The 27,264-nt window shown below is 40.4% G+C and overlaps 1 protein-coding gene across 4 annotated transcripts; it reads right to left on the bottom strand.

Moving 5' to 3' along the window:
• Positions 1–19,846: 19,846 nt before the first annotated feature.
• myorg (myogenesis regulating glycosidase) lies at positions 19,847–26,479 on the bottom strand. 4 transcript variants are annotated; one of them, XM_069158561.1, is made up of 3 exons: positions 26,398–26,479; positions 23,551–23,929; positions 19,847–23,380 (listed from the first exon to the last, which is right to left on the bottom strand). In XM_069158561.1, exons 2-3 carry the CDS (start codon positions 23,811–23,813, stop codon positions 21,589–21,591), a joined length of 2,055 nt encoding a protein of 684 aa, XP_069014662.1. In that variant the 5' UTR covers positions 23,814–23,929; positions 26,398–26,479; the 3' UTR covers positions 19,847–21,588. The 4 variants fall into 4 exon arrangements, with proteins under 4 accessions (XP_069014662.1, XP_069014643.1, XP_069014652.1 ...); XM_069158542.1 differs by having other exon boundaries at positions 26,208–26,408; XM_069158551.1 differs by having other exon boundaries at positions 26,237–26,408.
• Positions 26,480–27,264: the final 785 nt, after the last annotated feature.

Raw genomic sequence — 27,264 nt, 5'->3', positions numbered from 1 at the left:
ATATTACAATAACACAGTATATAATGATAAATGATATTGCCTTACCTTCATGCAGTTAAGAAGCTTCTGACTTGTCTCCACAATCCTGTCAATCACATCGTCAGTCCACCTTCATTAGGACCTCTTCCTCCGTCACCATCAGCTCCAACTCATCTCCATGCTGGGTGGAGTAACTTTCCTCACCTCACTTGTAAGCAGCAGAAAGTAAACAAAAAGCGTGAAGGCCAAGCCTATTGCATAATACACCTGAACGAACCATTTAAACTGCCTCGTGAGCAAATAGCAGCACAGTTCTTGCATTTCATTCATTTATAATTGCTCTAACTCCACCTGACCCGCTTCTTCCTGCGGCTCCGTTGACCCGCTTCTCGAGGCTTTTTGTTGTTTGTCGTCAGTTTCTCTCAACAAGTCCAGTGTACACGGCCTCCTCTTGTTTGTCTCGGTAGTCTGCCTCTGCAATGTGCGTGTCGTCACCCATACTAACGTTAGCGCTGCTAGCTGTAGCCGAACTCGCGCGAATAAATGCGTTATTTTTGCACACCTGTCACCGTCACCTAACAGCGCTTTGTTGGTCTTTCTCCTCTTTTTCTCTGCTTCCTTACACCTGCACCCTTTGGTCGCTTGCCGCCCCCATTCATTTCCTAATAGCCTGCAACACTGTCATAATTTCATATTTACATTTTTGCCCTCACTTGACCTCTCCAGCCGCAACAGATGGGAACAGAGAGGATTCTGGGAGAAAATGTGTTTATTAAAGGTGCAATTGGGCTGATTTAAAATGTTTTGGGCTTCGCCAATAACTTTTGAATAAATTAATGCCGTAATGGCCTGTAGAAGGCAACCTTTCTGGTATTTGTCCAATCTCCAGAACCATGACAAATCAGACAGACAAATGTAATAATACATTTTTTTGTCTCTAGGACAATTGTCTGGTCAAAACCTCTGCTACATTAGCTATACAGAAATGTTGAGTTTGGTAGCCTATATGCCTACATCTTGTAGGCTACATGGTGGTAAATAAACCACATTTATTTAGTGCTTTTCATCCTTAACAGACTGCTTTGTCTGTTAAGGATGAAAAGCAAATTGCTTTATTTGCCCTAGTAGCAATCAGGGGTTCAGTGTCTTGGTCTACCACAACTTGACACAAGGAGCTAGGAATTCGTCCACCAACCCCGGAATTAAAGGGCAACTTTGTAGTCCTCCTGACCCACGTTATCTGCATGTGTAGATGGTAGAATTGTCTCTCTACGCATCAGCTGAAAATCTGTTGTTCACTTAATTTGCTAGATTCCTCTTTGAGCCTTTAAAACATCACAGCCGCTTCACCTCCCTCTCTGACAGTGGTGCTGATTTTCCAGTGAGAGTGAACATCACTATTTTAACGGCCTTATGTCTATTTCTGTGTACAATTTGGACACCGTGTGGATGTTGCTGATTTGTGCTAAAACGTTGTTTACCTCTATAAACCCAGCAGGTTTTGCACTCTACAAAGAGGATTTCAGGTAAAAACAAAGATACAATTGCAGCTGGTGGAATATACATACGGTGACCTGTGGAGATTTCTAGTAAACAAAAACAGTTGTGTTTGCATTTATTGTTCCTCACCAGAGCACATTGTGTTTAATCTCAAGGTCTAACAAGCACTGAATGCATTTTCTTCCTCACAAACTTTTACAAAGCCAATTTTGTGAATATTTGAAACCTCAATTTGCTAGCTTGCAGTCTTCTTCCCTGCATGTGTTGCAGCATTGCTAAGTTTCTTGGTATAATACAGCCTCTAACTGAATATCAATGGAATGGTGTGCAAATGAAGTCATGAGACATGATTGTTTTTCATCGCAATTGAACATTATAGATAAAATACAAACATTACATACACAATTTTTTGTATAAACTGTGATATTTTTGAAGATTTATATATGAATTCGAGAAAATAGTCCCACATAAGCCTCAAGTCTACATCTCAAATAGCAAATTACTACAAGTGCTTGGAAGATTTTTGCCTTTGGTAGACTAGAATATCGCCCTGAGCTCTGATTAAGAGCACTGTGCACATCAAATACTCCCTCTCATTACATATAATTATATAAAGTATAAATATGCATGAGCCAGTGATGAGCATCTCCATCTCTTGATCACTTTTTGGGGTCGACCTTTTGCTCTTTCGCAGACTCTGAAACGCTGCGTCAAGGCAGGTGTGTTCCAAAATAGAACAAGTGTGATTAAAAATTCAAGCATGCGGTGGAGAAAAACACGCCCTGCTGTTCAACACAAATCTAATTGCGCTGCCTGTTTCCTCTACTATCATATTACCTGTTGGTGGGATGACGGATCGCTGAGCCTAAACAATGCTATTAGGATTCGATGCCCATGACTCAGATCCCAAGTTCAGTTTTGCAAGTAAACAACATTATTGTGATACTGGAGAGAGTGATTAATTATGATTACACAATTATGATTATAAAAGAAGAGATGCTATACCAATGCCTCAGAGGACTTGAGGTATCTTGATTCCGTAGATAATTTTGAAAAAGAAAAAAAGCTATCTGAGAAATGCTTTTTAATGAATTCTGTTTTGTGACCTAAAAATTCATTTGAGATCAGTGCTTTTTCTGGCACTTCCATAAAGTGACAGATGGATAGAGCTGGTTTATGGTCAAAATAGTGCACTAACAATCAAGTCAAACTAAATATATGGGATGAAATGACAGAGGAACAGTTTCAAGCCATAATAATGCAGAAGCATCCTTAAAAGCACAATAAATGGAACCATAAATGAAAAGGCAACAATAAAAAAAAACCTGTTTGAAAAAAACTATTTTCGAGTGAACTGCAGTCTGCACTAGACTACTTGTACGTTTATGAGCAGGTACTTGCACATATGATGAGAAAATGATACCAAACCTCAGAATGCACATGATCTACCATGAGCACATCCATGTTTCTGTATATTTGTTCATGTGCACATGCTGTGAAAAGCAGTTTGTTTTGGGATTTTTGTTTCTCCTGCTGAGTGTGGCAGATGGAGTCAGGCTCAAAGTGACACAGCTATAAAGCAACACCTGGAGGAGATGGGCTGGTCACCGCTACATCTGTGGCCATCAGGAGAGTGTGCATATGGGTGCACGTCTGTGTGTGTGTGTGTGTGTGTGTGTGTGTGTGTGTGTGTGTGTGTGTGTGTGTGTGTGTGTGTGTGTGTGTGTGTGTGTGTCCTACGGCCAACAGAAGTGTTGGCACATTGTGACCAGGGTGATGGTGCCAGCCTGAATTCTCTGTGAGATGCGCCAGAAAAGCAGGAAAACACATCAGCTAGGAGATGCAAAAGAAGAAGAAAAGTAGCTAGGGAGATGTGGACTGCCAGATTCTGCTCTGGTTTAAAGAGGGCTTTTTTTGTTTTTTTTCTTTTCATTTGCTTTAATAAAGTGTTGTTCATAAATAGTATTTAATGAAACAAAATAAGTATTTCTCATATGGCAAATGAATCACAGTAGAGTAATAAGTAGAAATGGCTTTTCCTGAGAACCCGTGGTGTTTACCTTCCTGTTAAAATAAGAGGTGAACAAGGACTGGGACTTTAGCCTCCCTGAGATCTGGCAATTCTAAAAAATAATTACATTTTTCAATGGCCTCTTTTCCTACTTTAGAACAAAGAAATGTCTGGTTTTCTTGATTTAGTTTGAATTGTTTTTAAAAATGATCTCTGGTTGAAACAGGGCAGATTATATTTTATATTGATTTAAAGTAGACACTACATACTATATACACACACGATAGAATAAATTGTAAATACAGCTTGCAATATAAAATAAATGTAGGAAAAATATAAAATTATATAGAGAGGTTCAAACTACAAATTACAAGGTACTTCATTAATAAAATGCAGGGTACTGCAAATTTTTCTGAGTTTAAAGCTATGTAAAACGCTGCAGAGAGAATTGCATGTTACAATGTGACCTTGTTAATTTAAGATAACTGTACTTTAAGGAGCATCTATGCCATCAATGTGACAAACTACAAGCTTCAAAATATAGAAAAAAAAAATTTTAAATGTAAAAACTGTATTCAAAAAATGGATCAATCTTCCTCTCAGTTACAAAGCCTGAATCAGACAAAGATCAGTTAGTCTATCTTGATTGGATGACTTATATAATGCATTTTTGCCTCTTCTGACTCAGTGGTTTTCATCTTGGAAGACTCCTCAGCCTGTTTTAGCAGCCCTAATGCATCTCATTTTAAGTCTGGTGCTTTTGTCCTTAACTCTACTGTGAAACACTTTGTGACATCTGCTGGAGAAAGTTTCTACTTAACCTTCACCTCTGTCCTAAAATACTCTACCATGCCTACTTATATGCAGTCATAACAAAAACTGTGCATCAACACACATGAATTGCTGAGTAAAGTTCCTGCAGTTTGCATGAGAAGTGAGTCCGGTCTCTTCTGCTCCATCTCCCACAGAGCGTGTCCCTACCTGCCCACCTTACTCCACAGTTAGCCATTCAGAGCCCTTTTCCTGTCCCAGCAGCCCACAGCCCAGCCAGTCAGAAGTCATTACACCCGCTATTAACTCCTGCTCAGCTTCATTAGGCATGCAAATTGAGGAGGGACAAAGACTTGAAAAACTTTACTCTGTCTCACAACCTCCTCCTCCTCCTCCTCCTCCTCTCTCTTTCTTTCTTTCTCTTCCTCCCTGCTGCCAAACTCCCACCTGTGTTCAATTAAGCCTGGATCTGTATTGAATAGTCTGATGTGGGAATTTGTGTCGTGTCGCTAGGTATGGAGAGTCTAATAGCCAAAATGTTTGACAACTGGGGGTTCAACAGCATGACCTTAAAGCCCTGAGAACAAAAACTTATGTGATTTCTGACATTATATTGCAGTCACAACAAGCTGTATCCTCAGCTGACCGCACACATACATGTGTTCTCACACGACACAGATGTACTGTTCTGATGCATCGTTTCAATGTGTTAAATTTAACACTATGGATAATTTGAAGTACTAAAGGGCCCTTTTTTTTCAAACCGCAGTTACTACAAATAACCTGCTCAAATATTCATGATCATTGTGTTAATCTAAAATGTGGCAATGAAATTTCAGCGATTTATTATGTGTGATTATGCAGGCCCGAAGACAAACAGAGATCTGTGATTTACTGATGTACTGGCTTGTCATAATTTTAAGAGGAGGAGGTTTCTCTTTTCACGCCGTGACCTCGATTCCTCTTTAGTAGCCCTCTTTTTGTCTCTGCTGTCTAAAGCCACCAACATCAGAGGCAAGGCCAACATGGGTCAGGGCCAATCCCTTGCTCTGATGGAGCATAAATGTATTACCAGCGGGCTGAATTACCAAGGGATAACACGGTGTGTCGCGCCTTGCCACTGTGCATCACACAACAGGTTCAAACAGGTGGAAAATGTATTCAGAGGAGAAGAATAAAGTCAGCCTCTGTCAGTTTGCACAAGAAGACACACCTTTAACTTAATGTGGATTCATCTGTAAGTGAGACAAGCTTTGAGCGGGAGTATCACATCTCAAATAATGAGATTTATTAATTCACTGGGAGTTAATCCAGTTGAAACAATATTGGAGACTGAAACCAAGACTGAAAATCCTCTGTATATCTTTGTGCTTTAAGACAGTAAGGATACTGTGATCTTAGCAAAAGCCAATCAGTCCATTTATATTTATTATCTGTGAACAAAGATTAAGAGTTGTGATTGTTCAGCAGTCAGCTGCGCTTTGAAGCTTGAGAGCAGGTATTCTGTAGTAAACAGTGCCTTCCGCTGATTCTTATGAGAACTACACTAACACGGCTCTCATCTGAAACAGAAGTAACTCCAGGTAGTAGTTACCGAGATCGTCATTGTGATGAAACGTTTTTTCGGTTGATATCTGCTTAAACTTTACCCATATTTCATTTGTTAATCCATAAACCAACCAATTTAGGACTTTTGAGGGACCCAACATGTGAATAAGAAAACCCAAAAAAGAAACTGAATTTTGCAAATTTTGTAATCAAAAAGTTTCAGCACAACTTACTGCATCACTTTGAAAGTACACCTATGAAAACATATTCTCTGCATGATTTTTGAGACCTTCTAGTCATCGGGTTCACAGTGATGAAGCATGTCTTAGTGAAAATCTTGCCAGTGCTAAATGGCGCCGTGATGCGGATGGCCCGGAGGCCAAGGGCCAGCCGGAGTACAGGTGGCAAGCTAATCATGTGGAAAATGAGAGCCTGGAAGGCACGTGTAGGGGTGGGAACAGAGGCTGATGAGGGGTGTCCACCTTTTGCTCACAGGTCTTGGCCCGACTGGGAACGAGACCAGCTCCATGGAGCTCCATTCTGTCTACCAGCGAAGCCCCCTTTACACCTGCCATTCCCACAACTATATTACCCATCCAGTGTTTCTTGCACAACCTCCTGATGGCCAACCTGTTGCTCCACCAGCATTTTCTTATTCTTGTTAAATAAACTCACAAGACACTACATCATTAAGTCATTATACTAAAATAAGGAGGATGTACAATATTTTAACCAACCTTTCTGGTCAGTGTACTAATACAGTATTCACTGTGTGTTCATTATACACAACAAATCAACAAGTCATTATAAAAAGCCCATACAACAGACTGATCAGCATTGATGCTGAACCTTAACAATTCAGCTAATTGCTGCTAAACTGATTTTGGTTAGCGCTTTGTCACTGTCCAATAAAGACTTCCTGTGGTGGCAGTGAAGTTAGAGTGAGACAGTGTAAATTTAGGTGGACAGCAAGAATCTATTGGATAATTAAACTTTTTCTGACTGATGGCCACTGTTGCCATAAAAAAAAAAAAAAAAGCTAAACTAGTTAATAATAAATGATAACATGTAAGATAATAGTAACATCAGAAGAGAAAAGTCATAAAATCAACAAATGTAGTCATACAGTGATATATGTCTAAATTTAGCTAACATCAGCAAAACTATCAAGAGCACTAATTTGAGTAACATTGCATTTTATTGTTTGTAAATTTGACTTTTCATTCAATCAGGAGCACATGGAATGGAGTGATTGAATTTTTGATACTCCCTGCTATTACTGGTGATACCACTGTGAATCAACACTGAATATGCATAGTGTGGTTAAAATTGTCATTTTGGTTCACAACCCGTGTCAGTTGACAAAAATCTGTGGGCAGTTTCTATAGCCAACATGAAGCAAGTAAACCACTGATTCAGATATGTGGATGACTCATGTGAAAAAAGCAACCTCCGAGGAGGCGAATCTCACAAAAAACATCAACTCAGTGGGTGATAGCATCAATTTTACAACAGAGTCCATGTCAAACAATGAATAGACATTCGTAGATTGTGTTGTCTCTCTGAAAAAGGGAAGGGGGAGGGTGGAGCTCTGAGATCGAGTACATGCACCAGTACCTTCTGTTTGATTCCCAGCGTCCATTTGATAAATTAGGTGTACCTCAAACCTTGCAACACCAAGCAGAAACAAGCATTGACGAACAGCTTTTATATGACTGCCATGTAACCACAGGTACTTTCATATGACACCACTGTGTGAATAAGGCTCAGGGGTTTTACAGTGAATACCTGGAACAATCTTTGATAGGTCATGTGAGGCATTCATTGTTAAGTGTTTTCGCATCACTCAGGAATCTTCTTCCTAGTTTGACTTTTATTGCAGAGAAGTCTTTATGCCTAATCTTTTGATTCATTCTGATATATTTGATCACTATTTTGATATTCCCACTGATACTGTGTCCTGGGGAGTGTGTTGATTCAATGAGTGGAGGGCACATTTAGTAAAGCAGGGCATCATGGTATACATATAATGCACTACAATGACTACATGTCTTTATCGACTCCATGTGATTTGTAACATTTTAGCTGTACAGTGCATCCGGAAAGTATTCACAGTGCTTCACTTTTTACACATTTTGTTATGTTACAGCCTTATTCCAAAATGGATTAAATTCATTTTTTTTCCTCAAAATTCTACATGCAATATCCCATAATGACAAAGTCAAAATAGTTTGTTTAAAATTTTTGCAAATCTATTAAAAAGAACGAACGAAAATATAACACGTACATAAGTATTCACAGCCTTTGCTCAATACTTTGTTGAAGCACCTTTGGCAGAAATTACAACCTCAAGTCTTTTTGAGTATGATGCTATAAGCTTGGCACAGCTATTCTTGGGCAGTTTCTCCCATTCTTCTTTGCAGGACCTCTCAAGCTCCATCAGGTTGGATGGGGAGCGTCGGTGCACAGCCATTTTCAGATCTCTCCAGAGATGTTCAATCGGGTTCAAGTCTGGGCTCTGCCTGGGCCTCTCAAAGACATTCACAGAGTTGTCCCGAAGCCATTCCTTTGTTATCTTGGCTGTGTGCTTCGGGTCGTTGTCCTGTTAGAAGATGAACCTTCGCCCCAGTCTGAGGTCCAGAGCGCTCTGGAGAAGGTTTTCATCAAGGATGTCTCTGTACATTGCTGCATTCATCTTTCCCTCCATCCTGACTAGTCTCCCAGTTCCTGCCGCTGAAAAACATCCCCACAGCATGATGCTGCCACCACCATGCTTCACCATAGAGATGGTATTGGCCAGGTGATGAGAGGTGCCTGGTTTCCTCCAAACATGACACTTGGCATTCAGGCCAAAGAGTTCAATCTTTGTTTCATCAGACCAGAGAATTTAGTTTCTCATGGTCTGACAGTCCTTCAGGTGCCTTTTGGTAAACTCCAGGTGGGCTGTCATGTGCCTTTTACTGAGGAGTGGCTTCCGTCTGGCCACTCTACCATACAGGCCTGCTTGGTGGAGTGCTGCAGAGATGGTTGTCCTTCTGGAAGGTTCTCCTCTCTTCACAGAGCAACGTTGGAGCTCTGTCAGAGTGACCATCGGGTTCTTGGTCACCTCCCTGACTAAGGCCCTTCTCCCCCGATCGCTCAGTTTGGCTGGGCGGCCAACTCTAGGAAGAGTCCTGGTGGTTCCAAACTTCTTCCATTTACAGATGATGGAGGCCACTGTGCTCATTGGGACCTTCAATGCTGCAGAAATTTTTCTGTACCCTTCCCCAGATCTGTGTCTCGATACAATCCTGTCTCGGAGGTCTACAGACAATTCTTTGGACTTCATGGCTTGGTTTGTGCTCTGACATGCACTGTCAACTGTGGGACCTTATATAGACGGTGTGTGTCTTTCCAAATCATGTCCAATCAACTGAATTTACCACAGGTGGACTCCAATCAAGTTGTAGAAACATCTCAAGGATGATCAGTGGAAACAGGATGCACCTGAGCTCAATTTTGAGTGTAATGGCAAAGGCTGTGAATACTTATGTACATGTGATTTTTTTTTCGTTTTTGAATTGTAATAGATTTGCAAAAATTTCAAAAAAATGTATTTCATGTTGTCATTATGTTGTGTATTGTGTGTAGAATTTTGAGGGAAAAAATGAATTTAATCCATTTTGGAATAAGGCTGTAATATAACAAAATGTGGAAAAAGTGAAGCGCTGTGAATACTTTCCAGATGCACTGTATATGGAGAAAGAAATTGGATTAAGATTTTTGTGCAAAATATTTCATCCTTATCAAAATCAATCATTGACAGTTATGACACAACTGCTATTTTTGGCAATTATCTGGTTATCACCACCTGCCAGATCAGACAAGCCATTCATACACATCCTGCCTGTTTCAAAAGGGTAAAAACCAAAGTAAACATGAGAACATTTACAAATAAGCAAAATGAGTAAACACTTGTTTTTTCATTTTCTTCAATATTTTTTCAAGATACCATAAATGCAAAATGTTTGAGTGCTTCCCTTACCTTTTATGGATTTTTCCTCCTGACTGATACAAATTACTTTTAATTCAAAGGTGATAAGTAAAGGCTGTTCTTTTCTTTATTTATAACATTGAGTCATGCAAAGAAAACAAGATGTTTTCTTGGAGTTGGTGGTCCAAACACAGGGCACAAAAGTGTCTGTATATTGAGCAGGTGGTGACAAAAGACATGACATTAACACAGGTATAATTAATATGATCTGTTACCCTGTGTGAAGAGGGCTTATAGATCTTATTTATTCATTGTAGGGTGGACGCTTATTAGAACTGAGCCATCATTAACACACCTGTGCATTACCTACTGCGACAAATCAAAATGTCTACTGCAAAGAGGGCTTATTGTTTCGCAAGCTTTATCTTTAGAGTATTTTTCTTTCTTTGTAGTGGTCTAGATTGGTTGATGCAACTTTAATATGTAAAACTAATTTCATTTAGTTAAATAAGTATATATTTGGATTCATGTTTGCGTCCACATAATGAATATAAGTTCATATTCACTCTTCTTTTAGCTCTGTTTTGGTCCCCACCAACTCCTGGGTGATATTTCTTACTCTTAAGTCAGTTGCTAACTTTGACTGTTTCCTTTTTGGGGGTGTTGTGGTCGTGTCCAATGTGATAATCAGCTGCATGCTGGAAATGAGTTCAATGAGAGCCATGAGAATGAAGCAAAACAGTAAAGTTGTGGAAGGAAAAATTAAAACAGGGAGCTGAAAGAAGCTACAACGCCCCAGCAGAGCTGCGAGATGGGCCTGTTACTACAAGTGATGACGGTTTTTTTCATTAATGTAAAAATATTGATTAGTGCAATAAAATTAGCACAAGAGATACAGATTACAGAGGGTATTTTAGATTGTCCGAACAATGCTTTTTACTTTTAACTCTAGATTCGTGCAGTCTGGCCAGATCAAGAGTGGTTTAATGGACAGAAATTTGTGACACAATAAATTTTGGTTATTGTTTGATTTACAATACCTCCATATTTGTATAGTCTACAGTCCAAAACGAGGATGTAATGATGATGGCAACACATTCCTAAAATCCTAACTCATTTCAAAACAAATGTAGATGGACAAGTAAGCTGAGATAAATCACATACAAAAACGCTGCTCCACATTTCCTTTTGTAAATGTCAACCATACAGAATCTATTCCAGAGTTATAGGCAGACTTTAAAAGAAAGTGTGACAGAGAGCCATAGTGCCCATAACAGGCAGAAAACCTGCATGGAGCAGAGGGCCACAACAATGTCTGTCTCCTGGGCGATCCTTTCTTTGAGAAAATAAGAAGGGCTGCAGGGAAGGAAAAACAGGTCAATATCACAGTGTTTTTCAGGAAGGAATATTGCTGTATGTGTGTTTGAATAACATCCTGAGGGAATTATTGATCAACACTACAGCATAAAAGAGAAAGGGCCCTAAATTGCTTCAAATTGTTCCTAAATTGCTGTCAAATTAATGCCACTCACATTAGGTTAGCGGCATGTTGAAAGGAGAAGGAGAAAGTCTTGGGTATAATTGAGCGTGCTGCACTCGGAGGACATTTTAATATTTGTTTTATTGTGCATAAGAGTGCCAAAATTTTGACTTGGTAACGGTGTAAATCTGAGAAACACATTACTCTGATTGTACATAGTTTAGTTCATTCAGTTCACATTTTTGTTGTGTTAGTTATCATTTTTGATCAATAGGACTCATTCTCTCGCCACTGCTGTGATTGGTGCAACAGCAGCTCTATCTCATCTGCTCTGTGCGGAGAGGGAGGGGGGGGAAATTACACGCTGATGTGATGACACAAATTGCAATGTAGAAGTAGCTTTACACCCACACACCACTCCCAACCCCAACCCCCCAACTTGGGAAGCGGAGGAGAATTAAATCGTCTAAATCGGGGGTGTTCTTTTTTAGTGCAGAACCTCAAATTAGAAATTTTGTCTCTCATCCTACAATACAGGCTCATTAATATTTATTGGTACTTTTACTTTGTGGGAACACACTAAAAGTAGAGCTGTGACCCACTTTGGGTCTGATCCACAGTTTAAGAATACAGATTATGCTCCATTTTTAAATGAAATAAGATATTCCAATATTTAGGATCAAAAGACATCATAGACAATCATAATGAAAATAAAGTAAATGACATTAAACCCCTTTTGTGGACATGTCAAGTAAAACACAAAAGCTAGGAGAGTGAGAGATGGTGGGAGGAAGAGACTGATGAACAGAAAGGGAAGATGTGTTATCAAACTTGCCAGAAGGGGAATCAACTCTTCTGTCCCTATCCATATGTTACTAAGGTGATGTTCCATGACATCCATCCTGACTCAGACACCTGCCAGCCGGAGGTTCTAACACTGTTCCCCTGCGCATCCATCTGGACCAATACTACCAGTGGAAAACAGGACAGCAGGAATAGGTAAAAGTAAGGCTGCCAAATATGAAAAGAGGAGTCTGCAGTGGCGAGGTATTTTTTCCCTTTGAAAGTTCAGCAGCAGTGATTTTGTGTGGTTGTTATGAAGCATGTAAAGTGTTCTTTCTGAAATAAGGTTTAATGGCATCTTCATTCATTCCAGGAGCATTTTGGCTGCACTCTGAGCAGCTCGCTGTCTGTTAAAGATAGATCAGCAAGGCAAGACAAGGAAAGAAAATAACACAGGAAACAGAGGAAGAAAGAGAAAAGCCATTTTGTCCCCGTCAACCTATTAATTTGAGGAGAACCAGGAAACGCCATTAGGATTAAATGTGTTACTCCAACGGCTTTTTTCCTCACTTCTTATTCTTTTTTTCTCTCTGAGTTCAAATTAAAGGATGGGGGGCTCTGTGGGGAGCGGGGCGGGGGGAGGGGGTGATGGAAAAAGAGAAGAAAGGTGTTAATTGCTTGCCAATCGATAATTCTATAATTACTTTGTGACAAATGGCTGGCTTGCGGTGCTAGGGTAGGTTTGGAGGCGAGTGGGGAGGAGGGTGGTCAGTGAGTGTGGATGTTAAAAGGGATCGGCCATGATCAGGAACGGAAATATTTGCTTTTGTGCCTACAAGCCTGGCTGCCCCGGGGATTTGTGACAGGGAATTTATGTCAGGTTTAAACGCGAAGCTTTAACCTGATCTTTGTAGTGGGGAGAGCGTGTACACACACACACACATGTATGTAATGACACTCAAACGACACAAAGTAGTTTTCGCCTCAGCATACTTTACCTGCTTTTTCTCCTCAGGTTGAGTGAGTTACTAAATCCCTTTATTCTACAGTACACGAGACAATAGCCACCCGGAGTATGAAAGCATATTAAAGGTAGGCTGGCAGATTATCATTTTTCCAACATTAAATTGTCAGACCGATTCAAGAGAAGAGAGGGCTGTAAAAGGAAACCTGGAGCGAGAGGTTTGAATTTGGCTAGAAGTTGGAGTCTACCACTGCCTGTCACAGTTCACTATCTTCCAATCACAGTTTCATTATGCCAGCCAAGCGTGAAGTGATGGGAGTCTCTTCTAGCCGTAGGGGGAGCTTTAGGCAGACAGCAGGTGGGCTATCTGGAGACCTGTACAGGTCAGGGTACCATGACACCTGGCGCCCCCTAGCTGCTATGGCTGGGCGGGGGAGGGTCAGAGGGGCCAACGGGAGATTGATTGCCCACCTTCATTCATGTCAAATCACCTGTCAGCACGCCCCTGGCACTGAATCCATTTTGTTCCAAGCCACCATTAACCTTGGACCATTTGGATTCATTCCTCCCCTCCATGGACCAGGCCCCAGCAACCTTTGTCTACTACAGCTGCCAAACTAGTTACTGGCCTCAACTTTTATCATGTTCGCTGAGCTTTCATCAACAAGGCCGACTTTTAAACAGTAAACACTGAAATATTTGACACTGAGCTGTAGGCACACAAAAACAAGACTTTATTGATTGTCAGGATTTGGGGAGCCTTGATGAGGCTGATTCTGTTTTTGATGAGAGCTGCCTGAAGGCCATTTTTACCCTGTACTGTTCACACTTTTGGATAAATGTACTGTTTTTCCATTGTTACATCTTTTTTTTTTTGGATAGGATTTGATATTGTATGTGCAATCCATCTATATATGAAGCATGGTTATGAGCAGATGTTTGATCATTTCACAGGCCTATAAAAGGGCGATTGGGCTGCCAGTGGCCGCTGTAATATTGATTGATGGTGGGCAGGTGGGGGCCACAGTGCTGCCCTCAGACAGACTCTGTTTATTTATACAGTCTGCCGTCTGCCCACCTTACCCACCACAGGGCTACATTCACTGAATTTACAGTCGTCAGGAGGGAAGAAATATGCTAATGATGCTGCGCAGCCCTGAGGAGAAACAAAAACATTTTCTATCCAAAATTCAGTTAACATCAGTTATATCAGGCTGGATCTCGTGCATTTTCAACACAAATATGATGTATACAGTAACTAGGCTCTTCACAGCACCAATCCATTATTTGCTACTCTATTCCCTGGGGCATACATAAATTGGGTCCAATAATGAGAGGCAGTAATGATTGTCTTTGCATATTTGGTCTTGATTTTCAATTATGTATCGCTCATATTATTGTTGTGGATGCTGTGCAGTGTGGTATTAAACTGCACCATTCAGTAGAAATGGATTCAGTGTCAAAAAAGGGATTGTTTTCAGATAAAGGTTATTATGTCCAACCTTTCGACAGGCTTATTTGAATCAGGAATCTGTGTAACCGCAGATACTGAAACTCACTGTTGTATCATGAAAAAAAAAATCACAAGTCATGTGCTGCAGAAAATGTAAGATAACTGCATATATGCTGTTTCAGTGACAGACAGAGTTGAGAATGAGAGAGCGGCCGTCTCTGCGGCATTAAGGATGCTGAATAGTGAAATTCTTGTTCCATTCCAATTTTCTAAGCTTTGAAGGAGTCAGTGGTTGGACGTGGGCTGCCTCTCAGAGCATGTCTGCTGTTCCACTGAGCACAGTAGCTTAGGGATCAGCCTATGTCCCTGACAGGAATGTGTGCCACTGAGTGTTGGCCTGTCCACTGAACAGAGCTGCAAGCCTCAGATCAGTGGCATTGGCTGGCCTACGGGTTGTTCTTTATGGCTGTGTCGCTGAGTGGCTGGCTCTCCGCTGCGCACACGGCAGCCCTCCAGATGGATGCTGGGACAGCGGAGGCCACAGGGCTGAAAATCCCATCAAGCAGCAGTTCCAGGCCCTTGCACTGAGAAGATGAAGCACACCGGCACACCAGGGGACACGGGCCAAACCCTTGTGCGCCTCCATCACCCACCCCAACCCCAATCCCTTCATGCCCCTCTTTCCTTCATCCCTTCATCCCTCTTTTCCCCTTTTTTTCTTCCTTTTACCGGGGAAGACTGCATGCCCAACCAGCCACAATATGGAGTGTGGCCCTCGGGGTCTGTGGCCCTCGCTTGTTAAATAAAGGAGCTGACTGGCTGATTGATAGACCCTCAGCAGTCCCTGCACCTCACATGTTTCCCACTTCGCTGCCTTATATACGAATCCTTTGTTGGCTGGGCCTACGTTAGCATTTGTTAAATGCAGTGTTTGATGGATGGCATCAATTTCCCTCCAAAACCCAGATGAGCCCCCTAAGCACCTTTCCCAGTCCTGGGGTTTCTCCCCAGGTAAACCCCAGGAGCATGACGGGACAGGAGTGCTCTAAAACAGTATCAATCAAACAACCTTGTACGCGGCTGCAGCAGCAACGCAATGTTTCAATTATGCATCTGTTCTTCGGTGGCTGACATTTCGTTCAACCTCTTACGCCCACTGAGGCACAGAGAATGTGCCCTGCCTGTTGTCCTCACCTTAATTTTACTATTTAAGTTGGCTGGCATTGATGTTGCTATTTTCTTATCTTTCATCACTCTATATAACATATCCAAACAGATCTAAACAGACTCAAGATTCAAGACCGCTTTATTGTTATTGTTTCCAACAACAAATTACTGCAAAATCGGTTAAGACCATGGCTCCTCCTAACAATCATTTTAATTACAAAGTCATTTACAGATTAGTTTCTTATTTGATTATTTGATTATTCATTTACTCTATAAATTGTCAGAAAGTAGTAAAAAAAAAAATCCCTGTCATAATTTCCATACTTTCAGGAAGTCATCCATTTGCTTGTTTTGTCCAACCAACAGTCTAAAACCACATGACAAGAAGCAGCTGCAAATCCCAACCCAGGACCACCCCAAAAGTCTGTGGCTCTATCAAACCATCTTCCACCGGGTTGCCAATTATTCTGTCTATACCTTCCTATTTAGACTGAAGCACTTATTTACTTCATCAATGACCCCTGTCACATGACTTCCATCATATGACCTCTTTCTTCAACCCGAGCTGCATTCTGAATGGGATATGCTTTTTCTTTTTACTGTCAGTACGTTCTGCAGCTACCCTTACAAAGTAGGTACTGTTACTTATAGTATGCATACAATTGGAACATACTACCTCATCAGAAAAATACGTTTTGAACTTTGACTTCTTAGTCATATCTTAACGTTACACTTTTTTTTATGCCTCTTTCTTCCTCTTCCTTTTGTAAATTGCAACAGGACATAGCATTAGCGCCACCAAGTCTCTCGGGGGCTCAGTCAATGTGATGCATTCTCTGCTGCACAAGGGATTGTGGGTAAGAAAGGCCAGAGAAGCATGCTGGCTGGCATACTGCAAAAAATTACCAGATGTAGGACATCCTGGTATTTTTTGACATACTGCATTTCACAAACTATGTATTGGGACATTATAAATCTTTCACACTACTATTTTTCACACTGAGATAAGTGACTGTAGTGAATTGTCACTATTGTGGACTGACTGGTGTTTTACACACTTTTATGCGATACTGGGCTGCAAATCCTCACATTTAGCCCCTGAAACCTGAGAATCTTTAGAATTTTGGCTTAACAATGATTTAAACAATTACTTATTAAACTAGTTTCCAATTATTCTGTCAATTTTGATTCGGCATGAGCTTCTGCACAAGAAAATTACCAAAGAAACACATGATTAGGAGGAACAGTATACCGAGAGGATATAAACTTATTAAAGTTCTTTAAAATATGTAGGTGGACCCACACACTACTATACTATCATGCCCAGTACCAAAGTTAACAAATATTACTCCCACTCAACACTGACTGTGTCCCTGTAATGCCAGAGGCAGGCTCTGAAATCCACAAAGGCTGCAGAGTGAGTGTCAGCCTGATGCAGTGCAGCGAGCAGACAGGTGAAAAAGATAAACAGATGCGAGACCAGTCTCTGGGGTGTTGGGTTCATTTGTTACCTAGCGAGGACAGACATATTCCTGTCAGACAAACCGTGGCAGCACCAGATGCGAGGTCATTCTAGTTACGGAGGGAAAATCTTGGGTTAAGGACAAAGATTCTCACTTCACACGAGATGGCCATGAGGTTTTATTTCCCCTGTGGTCGTCCACGATAAATGCTCATTCCACACGTAGCTTTGAGGCGCCAGAAAGCTTTTTTATTAAAACTGAACCTTATATATCATTGTTTGTCACTTCGTCACTTTGGTCTTTTATGTCTGATCCAACAACAATTCTAATGAACAAGTGATGCTGTTCAAAAATCAGCTTTTATATATATGTATCTTTATTAATTACCCTTTCTGTGGCAGTTGTTGAGTCATTCTGGATGAATTTAGCTGCATCGAAAATGCACAAGCACATTATAGAAAAAAAGAATACGTGTTTGCTATTCTTTTTGTATTTTAAATAATGTAAAAAAACAAAATTTAATGTGAGTAATATGATTAATTCTGCTATTGCTGCTTTGATGTTTTTGAGTTTTGTGATGTTTTTGAGTTTGATGTTCAGAGCAACGCTCTCTCTATTTGCCTTACTGCTGTAGGACACAGCAGACAGACTTGCTGAAGTCTCTCATTGAGGATATGGGAAGGTACTTGAGACACACTGGCTCCTAACCAGAACAACTGGCGTCTCTCCCCTGCAGATGGACACACAGGTGGGCTCACAGGTGGAGAAGGAAGGGGGGGTAAGTGCTCTGCCAGTTTTGTGTCCTGCTTGGTGTGTGTGTGTGTGTGTGTGTGTGTGTGTGTGTGTGCATGCCCACGCAACATCTGGACTACGGTCCACTGACATGTCAGAAATTGAATTCATCACTGAAGCTACACTGCACCCTTCTGGACGGCTGCAGCACCACACATCCTGAACAACACGTCTCCGTGTTTTGTTACAAATTTGAGTGGCTACACTTCGATAGATGACCCTGTTAGTTTTCTTATTTTAATATTCTGGATTTTATTCTAAACTTACTCAAACTCTACTCCTACTACTATCAACAAATATGCACTTTCCTCTTTTTTTTTTTTTTACAATAAATACATGTGTAACATAGTGAAAACAGAAAATCGTGTGCTTCCATACACTGAACTATGTACTAAAATAACAAATGAAGCCTTTATTATTGTGTCATCTTTACTTCTAATTCTGTTCCCTGATTTAACCCTAGAAATCTCACGGATATTTCTAAAGCTCCTAAAGATCTCACATAGAGTAAATTATTTGTTCAGTCTATGAAAAGATGGTAAGAACCAAACAATATAATTGCAGAAAGCACACGGACAAATAATATTGATCCCAGCAACACACAGACAGCTAATCAATGCATGCATGTCCTCCCCGCACAGGCTGCAAGTCTGGATCAATTCTGGAGACAGATGAGACATTGGCAAATAAAGTGAAGCAGTTCTAAAGCATATCCCGCTGTTGGGAAACAAACATATGAATGATCGACTGCAGCTATGAGGAATGGAGATGCCAGGCTGTTTGAACTGAGAAAGAACAACCATGTTTGATGCCGTAATTGGAATAAATATGCTCGCTATGCTCTCCTACTGCAGTAAGTTTATCTTTCTTATTCTCGGTGTCTAGTCGTACACTTTTATATCACCTGCTCTCTGGCCTCGTATCATGAAGCAGCAGATGATTTATTGATCTGAACACAGCCTCCAAATAACCTGCACAATTGTTTCATCACCTTGTCATTATTGCCCTATGATGAGCTGGGCATCAAAAAGTTGGAGGAGCCCCTCAAGGGTGTCTCTTTCAATATTGAACTGAGAGGCACATTAGTCTTCATGTATTTCAGACTCATAAGAGGTTATAGGTTGTTAGTTGGCTCACTGATTGCACGGTCAGCTTTCTAACTGAAATTTCGAATCCATTTGTCATTCATTCTTGTATATTTATTTCCTTTATTTTCTGGTGTGTAAAAAATTAAAGACAAATTACTCATCACTCTTAGAGCAGTCTTGGAGGATTTCAAACCACCTGTCTGGCAATATTAATCATGGTAGCAAATATAACAATTTAATATTCAATCTTAAAATGAAGATTATTGTTTGTTTCATGCAAATTAAACCCAACAAAAATTATCGTAAGCAAACAAAAGTTAAAAGTCAAACTTGATTTCTTTTAATACATTCATATAAAGTGACATCAGATATGCACTTTGAAATCAATGCAGCCTTTTAGTCACATGCAAATATTGCTGATAATCACTTATAACAAACAGCACACACTGGGTTAAAAAAAACAACCAGCCAAAAGCACAGAAACCTTCAGTCCAAGATGAAGACTCTGTCTCGTCCCAAAGCAAGACAGTCTGAGACAGAAATAGCCTGAGAGATTGGCCTGGCCCAGATGCTAAGTGAGAAGTGCTATAAATAGGAAGTGTTGTTGTGATGAAACCATGTCAAAAGGCACAAACAGCTGGGGTCAACACGGGAGACACATGTCGAAGGCACAAGTCAACAAGAGGCTGCATAATGTGTGAAAAGCAGAAGACATGAACATGTTTCAAATGAGCAAATTGCACAATAAGTAGGTGGACACTGTTTTAGCTTAAAGTCAAAACACATTATTTTTCATTGCAGCTTCAAAACCAATCAGTCAATCTCAACATTTCTTAAAAAGCTATTAACAACCACAGGAAGTCAAAGATGGACGTTATTAAACTGAATAATTTATGCATTTATTCATTTTTATGAAAGATTTATAATACTTTTAATTATGTCAGAAATATATTTTTAAAACATTGTAATAAGATGACCCATACTTTGTGAGCGACAGTCAGTGGAATATGCTGCCTCACCCCTAGTTTGATGAAAATACCAATATCTGTTTCATCTCTGGATGATATCATACATGATTTTACATGATGTTCTTTGATCTAGAACTGTGAAAAAAAAAATCATTTGCAGCTACATGCTGGAAAATTCAAGGGAAATGTCATGTCTGAAGATCACCATGTTCTGCAACACTCAGTTGACCCCATAAAGAGTTAACCTACCAAAAACATTAGCTAATAATCAATAAGAATTATAATAAATGCATAGAAAAAAAAACACAAAAAAAACTACATAGCCCTTATTATTAACACAATGCCCTTAAGAATATTGGTGCAGTTCAAATATTCACATTAACAAAACACAATACTACCATTTAATGTGATAATTAGATGATGCTAAATTCCCAACACATACCATAGACATCAAATAACTATTATGTATTTTAATTGTGTTTCCGAATTAGAAAAAATTTAAACAAATTGCTACAAAAATGCTCATTATTTTGGACGTGGCCTTTATTTAATGCATTAGACATTATAGTATTACTAGCTGTTCAGCTGCAATCACAGTCAGCAGAGCACGTTAAAAATAGTTAGCACACACTTCAAACACACGACAACCTGAGAAAGCAGTTACAGTACCTGAGGAGGAGCATAAAATATTTAGGACCTAATAAAAGGCATCTTCTTCTGGGCTAAGAGTAGTTACACGACAGTGTAACACAAATGAGGGCACAGGCAGTTTGCAATGATTAAACCTCAAGCATTCATCCTGATAAGTGAAGCATAAAACCTGAAAAGTATCTGGAGCAGAAGAGTAGAGCAGTCGTTAGCATCGCAGAAAAGCAGAATATGTCAAGTTTTTATGTAGCCTACAATCTGCTTAATGATAATAAAGACACATGTGTAGTTGTCCTCCCACAATACAGTCTGTTTGGTTTCAGCTGAAATTCAAAGTGCTGCGAGACTCAAAAATATAACAGCTTTATGGCATACACTAGCAATCATGCCTTATTTAGTTCACAGCTTGTATATTCCCTTTTTCAAAGTTTCACAAAAATGACTTGTAGGCATTTAAAGCAACACAACACAGCTTTACAATTTTTCCTAAGCATAAAAATGCTTAATTAATTAGCTTTAAAACAAACCCTTATTATATTAACACACTGGGACAAGTCTTACTGAGTCTGGCATGACCAGTAGCTACCTGGCAGCTATCTACACAAATACTGCAGCATAACTGATTTATGTCTATGACTCTCTTGTGTTACTGTTGTATTACATTTTACCATTCCTCATTAACCTGTAAGCAAAGTCAGCAAAAGTTACATGACCTCCCTTTAAAGGACACTTGGCTATCTCTTATTAAACTGCAGAATACTATAAAAGTTTGAATGAAATGGAAAATCATAAATTAGGATGAGGTTTTTGATTGATGCAACTTCACATTTGTGAAGTAATGTGGTGTTAAAACTTAAATTCCTTTTTAAAGTCTTGTTGCACAAAAGCTGTTCCATATAAAACTTTTTCATATAATGTCTCTCCTGTCAACCATGAAAGATTACCTCATCTCGCAAGCAAACTGGAGCATAGTCTAATTAAGTCTGTCATTTTCTTCTTGCTACACCCAAACAAAGTAGGCAATTTCATCCAGGTCTACAGGATAGTCTGTGAGGTGCAGCGGCTCCTTGATATCAAATCTCTCCCCCTTGTAGCTTCTCCAACGGCCGGCAGGGAGGTAGATGTCTCGCTCTTGCTTTCCAGGCTCTAAAACCGGGGCTACCATGAGGTCATCCCCAATCAGGAACTGGGAGTCGATTTTATAGGCTGTCTCATCACCTGTGGCAATCCACCACAGGGGCCGGATGATTGGGTCCCCGGTGTCCAGCACCTCGCCAGCCAGCTCCAGGACCCGCGGCGCTACAATACTTTCGTGGAGGGCTGTGTATTTCCGGGCAATTTCAACTACCTCGTTGTCGTATTCCCACGGCGGAATAGAGAACTGCATGGAGGGCATGAAGGCTGACAGCTCCAACCAGCGGATATAGAGTTCTCGATCAGGTAATGCACGATTTCCATCAGTGCGGTTCAGATAGGCATTCCCCCCGATCATGTCGGGTAGAATGAACTGATAGCCCAGGATGCTGATGGTGAGCACTGTGGGAATAAGAGATTTGAGACCCAACTCATAGCCCCACACAGAGTCTCTGTCAATTGGTCTGAAGAAGCAGGATATGTTCTGGGACTGGTAACCACTCCGCAGCTCGGCTCTATCATTGTAGGGAATCGCCATTTCTGTGTAACGTCTTGTGAAGAAGCTTGGGTCCCGAATGGGAGTCCTAGTACTAAATTTCCATGGTAAATAGTTGGTCTCTCCTGCATCGAATTTAAAAGAGGACACCCCGTACCTGGAGCTCAGTGAACGTAGCTGGGAGGAGAACCAATCACGGGCTTCTGGGTTTGTGAAGTCCAAAATGCCGCCGATGCCATTCCACCAACGCACCAAGGCTGGCAGCCGGCCTGTCGGCTCTTGGACAAACAACCCCCTTTCTACACAGGTATGGAAGTTCTCTGAGTCATAGTTAACAAAAGGGTGGATCCAAAGAGACACCAGAAATCCATCTGATTTCAGCTTTTGGAACATGGCTGAGGCATTCGGAAACTTTGTAGTGTCAAACTCAAATTCCCCGTAGCGGCTGGTGTAGCGGTCATCTAGTTCCAGGTGGCTACAGTTGAAGTTATGCTTGCGGATGCTGGCGGCATACGTCAAGATTTTCTCCTGGTCAATGTCAGTTTTATGTAATGCCCAGGTGGACCAAATAGGATGCCGAAACATGGCTTTGGCGGGCACTTTGTTGGGTTTATTGAAGTATCGGCGGACCATGTACTTGTGTATTGATGTCACATCCAAGCCCACACAAACTCTGTAGCTAAGTTCAGCACATGGCGCCTCCCCTGGGTTTGGCTTGAAGGGACTATCATTGTATCGTGCCTGGAAGTACATGGTCTTCTCCGTGTTGTTCCAGCCCAGGTGGAAGGGCACTGAGTTGTTGATCTTGATGGCCGTAGCATTGGACGAAAGCCAGTAACTCTCCAAAATTCCACCAAATTCGTTACGGTTTTTGTAGATGTCACTAGTAACAAAGGGTTTGGGAGCCTGTTGACCAGAAATGGAAATAGGCCAGTGCTGAATTGCTGACACTGCACCGCCATACCAGTGTGCAAACTTGTACGTCATGGCATGCTCAACAGATATGTCAGGAACCAGTTCCTCCCAACGGACACGGTAGCATTGCACAGTGTCCTTGGGTCGCACTGTCTCAATGAAGAAGTTTAGTTTCCTGTCAGTGGTGTGTCCACAGCTCAGCATCTCCCCTTCTTTAGAGCAGGAATCCAAATCCAGAGTACCTGATCTGCCAAGGTTTAAAAACATTTCTATTTCCACGCTTTCTCACTTAATACCAACTTCACATTTCCTTTAAATGACAACAAGGTTCATTTAAGGACAATTAAAAATTGAAATTGTACATTTATATTTCACATCAATTTTCCAAACTCATTTCAATAACCTAAAAATACCAACCTGAAGTCCATCCTGAAAACAATGGAGCCTCCCTGGTTGCGGATAATGTAGCCATCTTTATTCAGATCCAGCAGCTGAGTTTTAAGCAGCTCAGCTTTGCGTAGAGAGGCGATGTAATAACACCACGCGGTCACGGCTGCAATCAACAGCACCAGGCCGATTACTCCGGCTCCGACTAAGGGTCGAGTGTCCTTGCTGTGTTTCTGCTTGGGGATAACATCTGTAATTGTGCCCCCCGCTCCTCCTGGCACTACTTGGTACATGACTTGTGCTGTTCAGTGGGCAAAACGGAGAGTTTATGCTCCACAGATCATCAAAGTGCTTTGCAGGGAGCCTCTTTTGTTGGACTCTGGCCCTGCTGTCACATCTGTTTTCCTGCCTGTCATGAGAATGAGATAACAGAGTCAGAGTTGAGGTCTCCACACAATATTTGCATATCTCATATTAACACTACATTTTAGGAGTGTTTTCAAAATATAGTTAATATTTAATAAGGTTTTATACAGTTAATTCACCTACTATTGCTTATCAGTTGTCAATCTTCAGAATATATTGATTTAGAGACATCCAGGAAAACAATCCCAGCCAGATCACTGTGTTGAGACATGTGCTCAGGCTTTCTTGTTTTCCTGTCAGTTCAAAGCCTCCATTACATTTCTGGGATTGTGTTACACGCCCTGCATTGCTGAACAAAGTTATTTCACAGCACTTAAAGGTATTACGGTGTCAGGATGTAAACTTTAAAGAGGTGTTTGAGATTTAACAAAACTAATCTACTGCCAATTACCAATAAAAAGATAAATTGGATGTTGCCAGCAGTAATTCTAACATATGAGTTCAATTGAAAAGAGACTCATTTGTATGTAAGGAAGTAGACACGCAGGAAAGGGGATTTTGGCCTTAAACCTCTGCCAGTGTCAAGAAGGAAAGGAAAGAATACTAAACACCGTTCTCTATCAAGCCAGACTAACCAAAACTGGAAGTAACCTGGATCATTCTATTATAGTTTGACAACATCAGTAACAAACACAGAAAAGACTCAGATCCATTTGTATTGCATGCACCTCACTGTACCAGGAGAACATTTTATGGGTAATTAACTTGCTGATGTTAGTTATTGTGGCTTGAACCAATCAGAAGAGATTTGATTACAATATAAAGCCGAGTGTGGGGAGTTCATTTCTCTTACCAACTTCCCTGCTTGCTGACTCCTAACTGCAGTTGACCATCATGCTCTGCCCTGCACGGCAGCAGGGGTCAATAATAAAAAAATGTTGGCTATTACTTAGCAATCTAATTGACTAATTCTGTGTTTAACCACCCTTAGTATAGATTTCCCCCAACAACAGGAGTGATAACATGAGCCCATTATTAATTAACAATGAACTAACTGTTGGTTCCTTGGAGATGAGCTCAGGCTGCTGGACTCAGGGAGGAACAATAACCAGGAGAGTCATTAGATGATTACACTAAGCCAAATCACTTTTTTTTTTTTTATTGGAAATATGCAAAGACTGAACCATAGCAATCTGCGATTTAATATTTGTATATCAGGCTGCAATTAACATTAACTTTTACAACCGATCAATCTGATGAATATTTTCTCCATTTATTAATTACATTTCAAATCCATTAATTATCAGAAAATTCTGTATGATAGCTTTCAAGAGCTCGAGATGATATCTTTATATTGGAAATTCTGATCAACCAACAGTCTGAAACACAAAGATATTGCATTGATTCAACAAATATTCAAGTTTGTTACTGCAGAAAAGAAGCTTTTTCTTTAAAACATTTTAACATTCGATAGATAGATAGATAGATAGATAGATAGATAGATAGATAGATAGATAGATAGATAGATACTTTATCAATTCCCACAAGGGGAATTTTTTTCGCTAGAGCAGCATTATAGATCCAGGAAAAGCAATAAAACAACAGAGTAAAAAATATTAAATATAAAAATGCACAATATATACAATAAAATAGAATAATATTAAATTAAACAATTAAATTAATCATTTAGTTGCCTTTTATTTCGTTGTTTTACAAAATAGATTGAGAAAAATCCAATAGTAGCCTCATGCAATGACTTACTGTAGGACCAAAAAGCAGGCCTGATCCATAATCAAAATTGTCTTTTAGTCGCTCAACTAATCAATGAATGGACTAATCGTTTGAGCTGTAATCCTGTTTTTTACATAAATACAACGAAACTTTCATTCACACGCATAGTGTTTTTGTTGTTGTTGTTGTTTTTTTACATTAAACCGACAACAGAAAAGTATGAAAGTGTCAGACTGAGGCATTTCTTTGTTTATGCTGTGATCAGGGGGGTTCATATCTGCCATTTCAGCCGATTCCGTATCTGTACTGACGGGAAGAAAAATAAACACAGAAATGCTGATTCAGTTATTGCAGCTGTCTGAGAAAGTCGAACTACCTCCAAAAGCGCGCGCGCGTGACTGTGGCTTGTTGCAGCATGTTGAATTTGTTATTTTTATGTTACAGAGCACCGAAACAGTTACATTAGCCTATGCATTGATGAGGCTGAGAAATTGTTCAAAATCCTATTTTTATCCACTGAATAAAAAAGTGCACTAGGGACACACATGCATTTCTATTGTAATGATCATGAAGAAGAAAATAAAGCATACTTTCTCATGTATCCATATCTTCTACATACATTTGGTCTGATGTATAGAAAGCTGGTGTTGTCTTGCGCCTTGGTGGGTGGTGCGAGAAAGTTAACGGAAGAAAAAAACAACACGGGATCCGCACGCGCGCTATCGCTTATGTCCACGCAGGGGTTTTTTCAGCTCGTTCGTTAAAATAGTTTTTGCCTACCGGTCAGCAGCGGTCCCCCTGGAAGCTCAGAGTGAAACTTGTTTGCCAGAGTTGACAGAAAAAGACGGAGAGGAATCAAAGCGCGTTGCTGCGTATCCGCCTCGTGTACGCCTACAACATCATGGGAAATGTAGTTCCGAGAGAAGAGCCTTTATTCTGCAGTGTTGCATGGTTTAAGAACATCACACGGGTTGAAATACTTCACTTAACACATTACAGTTTGTATAGCGAGAGAGAGAAAAATATGACAAAACTGACTTTTTACAGAAAAAGAAGTTTGCAAAGTAAGAAAAAGGCTTCCTATATTACTGCGGGGGTTAACATCTACAGTATATGTAACTACATGCAATAAAGTGACTCTGTAATGGTTCTATCTGTGCAGGTTTTACTGGAAGAAAGTATTCTGTTTTAGCCCTTCAAACGTGCAATAAATAATTCCTATATCACATGGAGAAAAGTATCCCTCTAATAGCACATTACAATTTTAATGTCACACACAGCACATTAGGGCCACAGTGCTTCACTCAATCTGCTCCTCACAAGCCCCTTGTGGTAAGATCTTTGCTGCTGATTTAGTACTAAGTGTGTCCATGCTGCACAGAGATAATAGTGTTGAGGGTGACGCTGTACATTATTCACTCTTACACTTTGTCTCACTGGGTTAATTAGCAGTGAATTAAACAATAGTTAATAATCCCTCATTTTGCTGGAGAATCCCAGCAGGTTCCCTCAAGGACCTCCGCAAGGCAAGTTCCAAAAACCCACTTTGGAAGTCTTTGCTCAGATAGTCCTAATAAAGGCACTCAGACACAAACTCCGGGTGTATGATGTAGTGCCCGGCTTGGTAGGGTTTCACCACATGGAAGC

The sequence above is a fragment of the Embiotoca jacksoni genome, unplaced genomic scaffold (genome assembly GCF_022577435.1).
Source record: "Embiotoca jacksoni isolate LCO1_2020_lvr unplaced genomic scaffold, fEmbJac1.0.p SCAF_1, whole genome shotgun sequence".
Classification (NCBI taxonomy): Eukaryota; Metazoa; Chordata; class Actinopteri; family Embiotocidae; genus Embiotoca; species Embiotoca jacksoni.
This window is presented reverse-complemented; position numbering and strand designations above follow the sequence as displayed.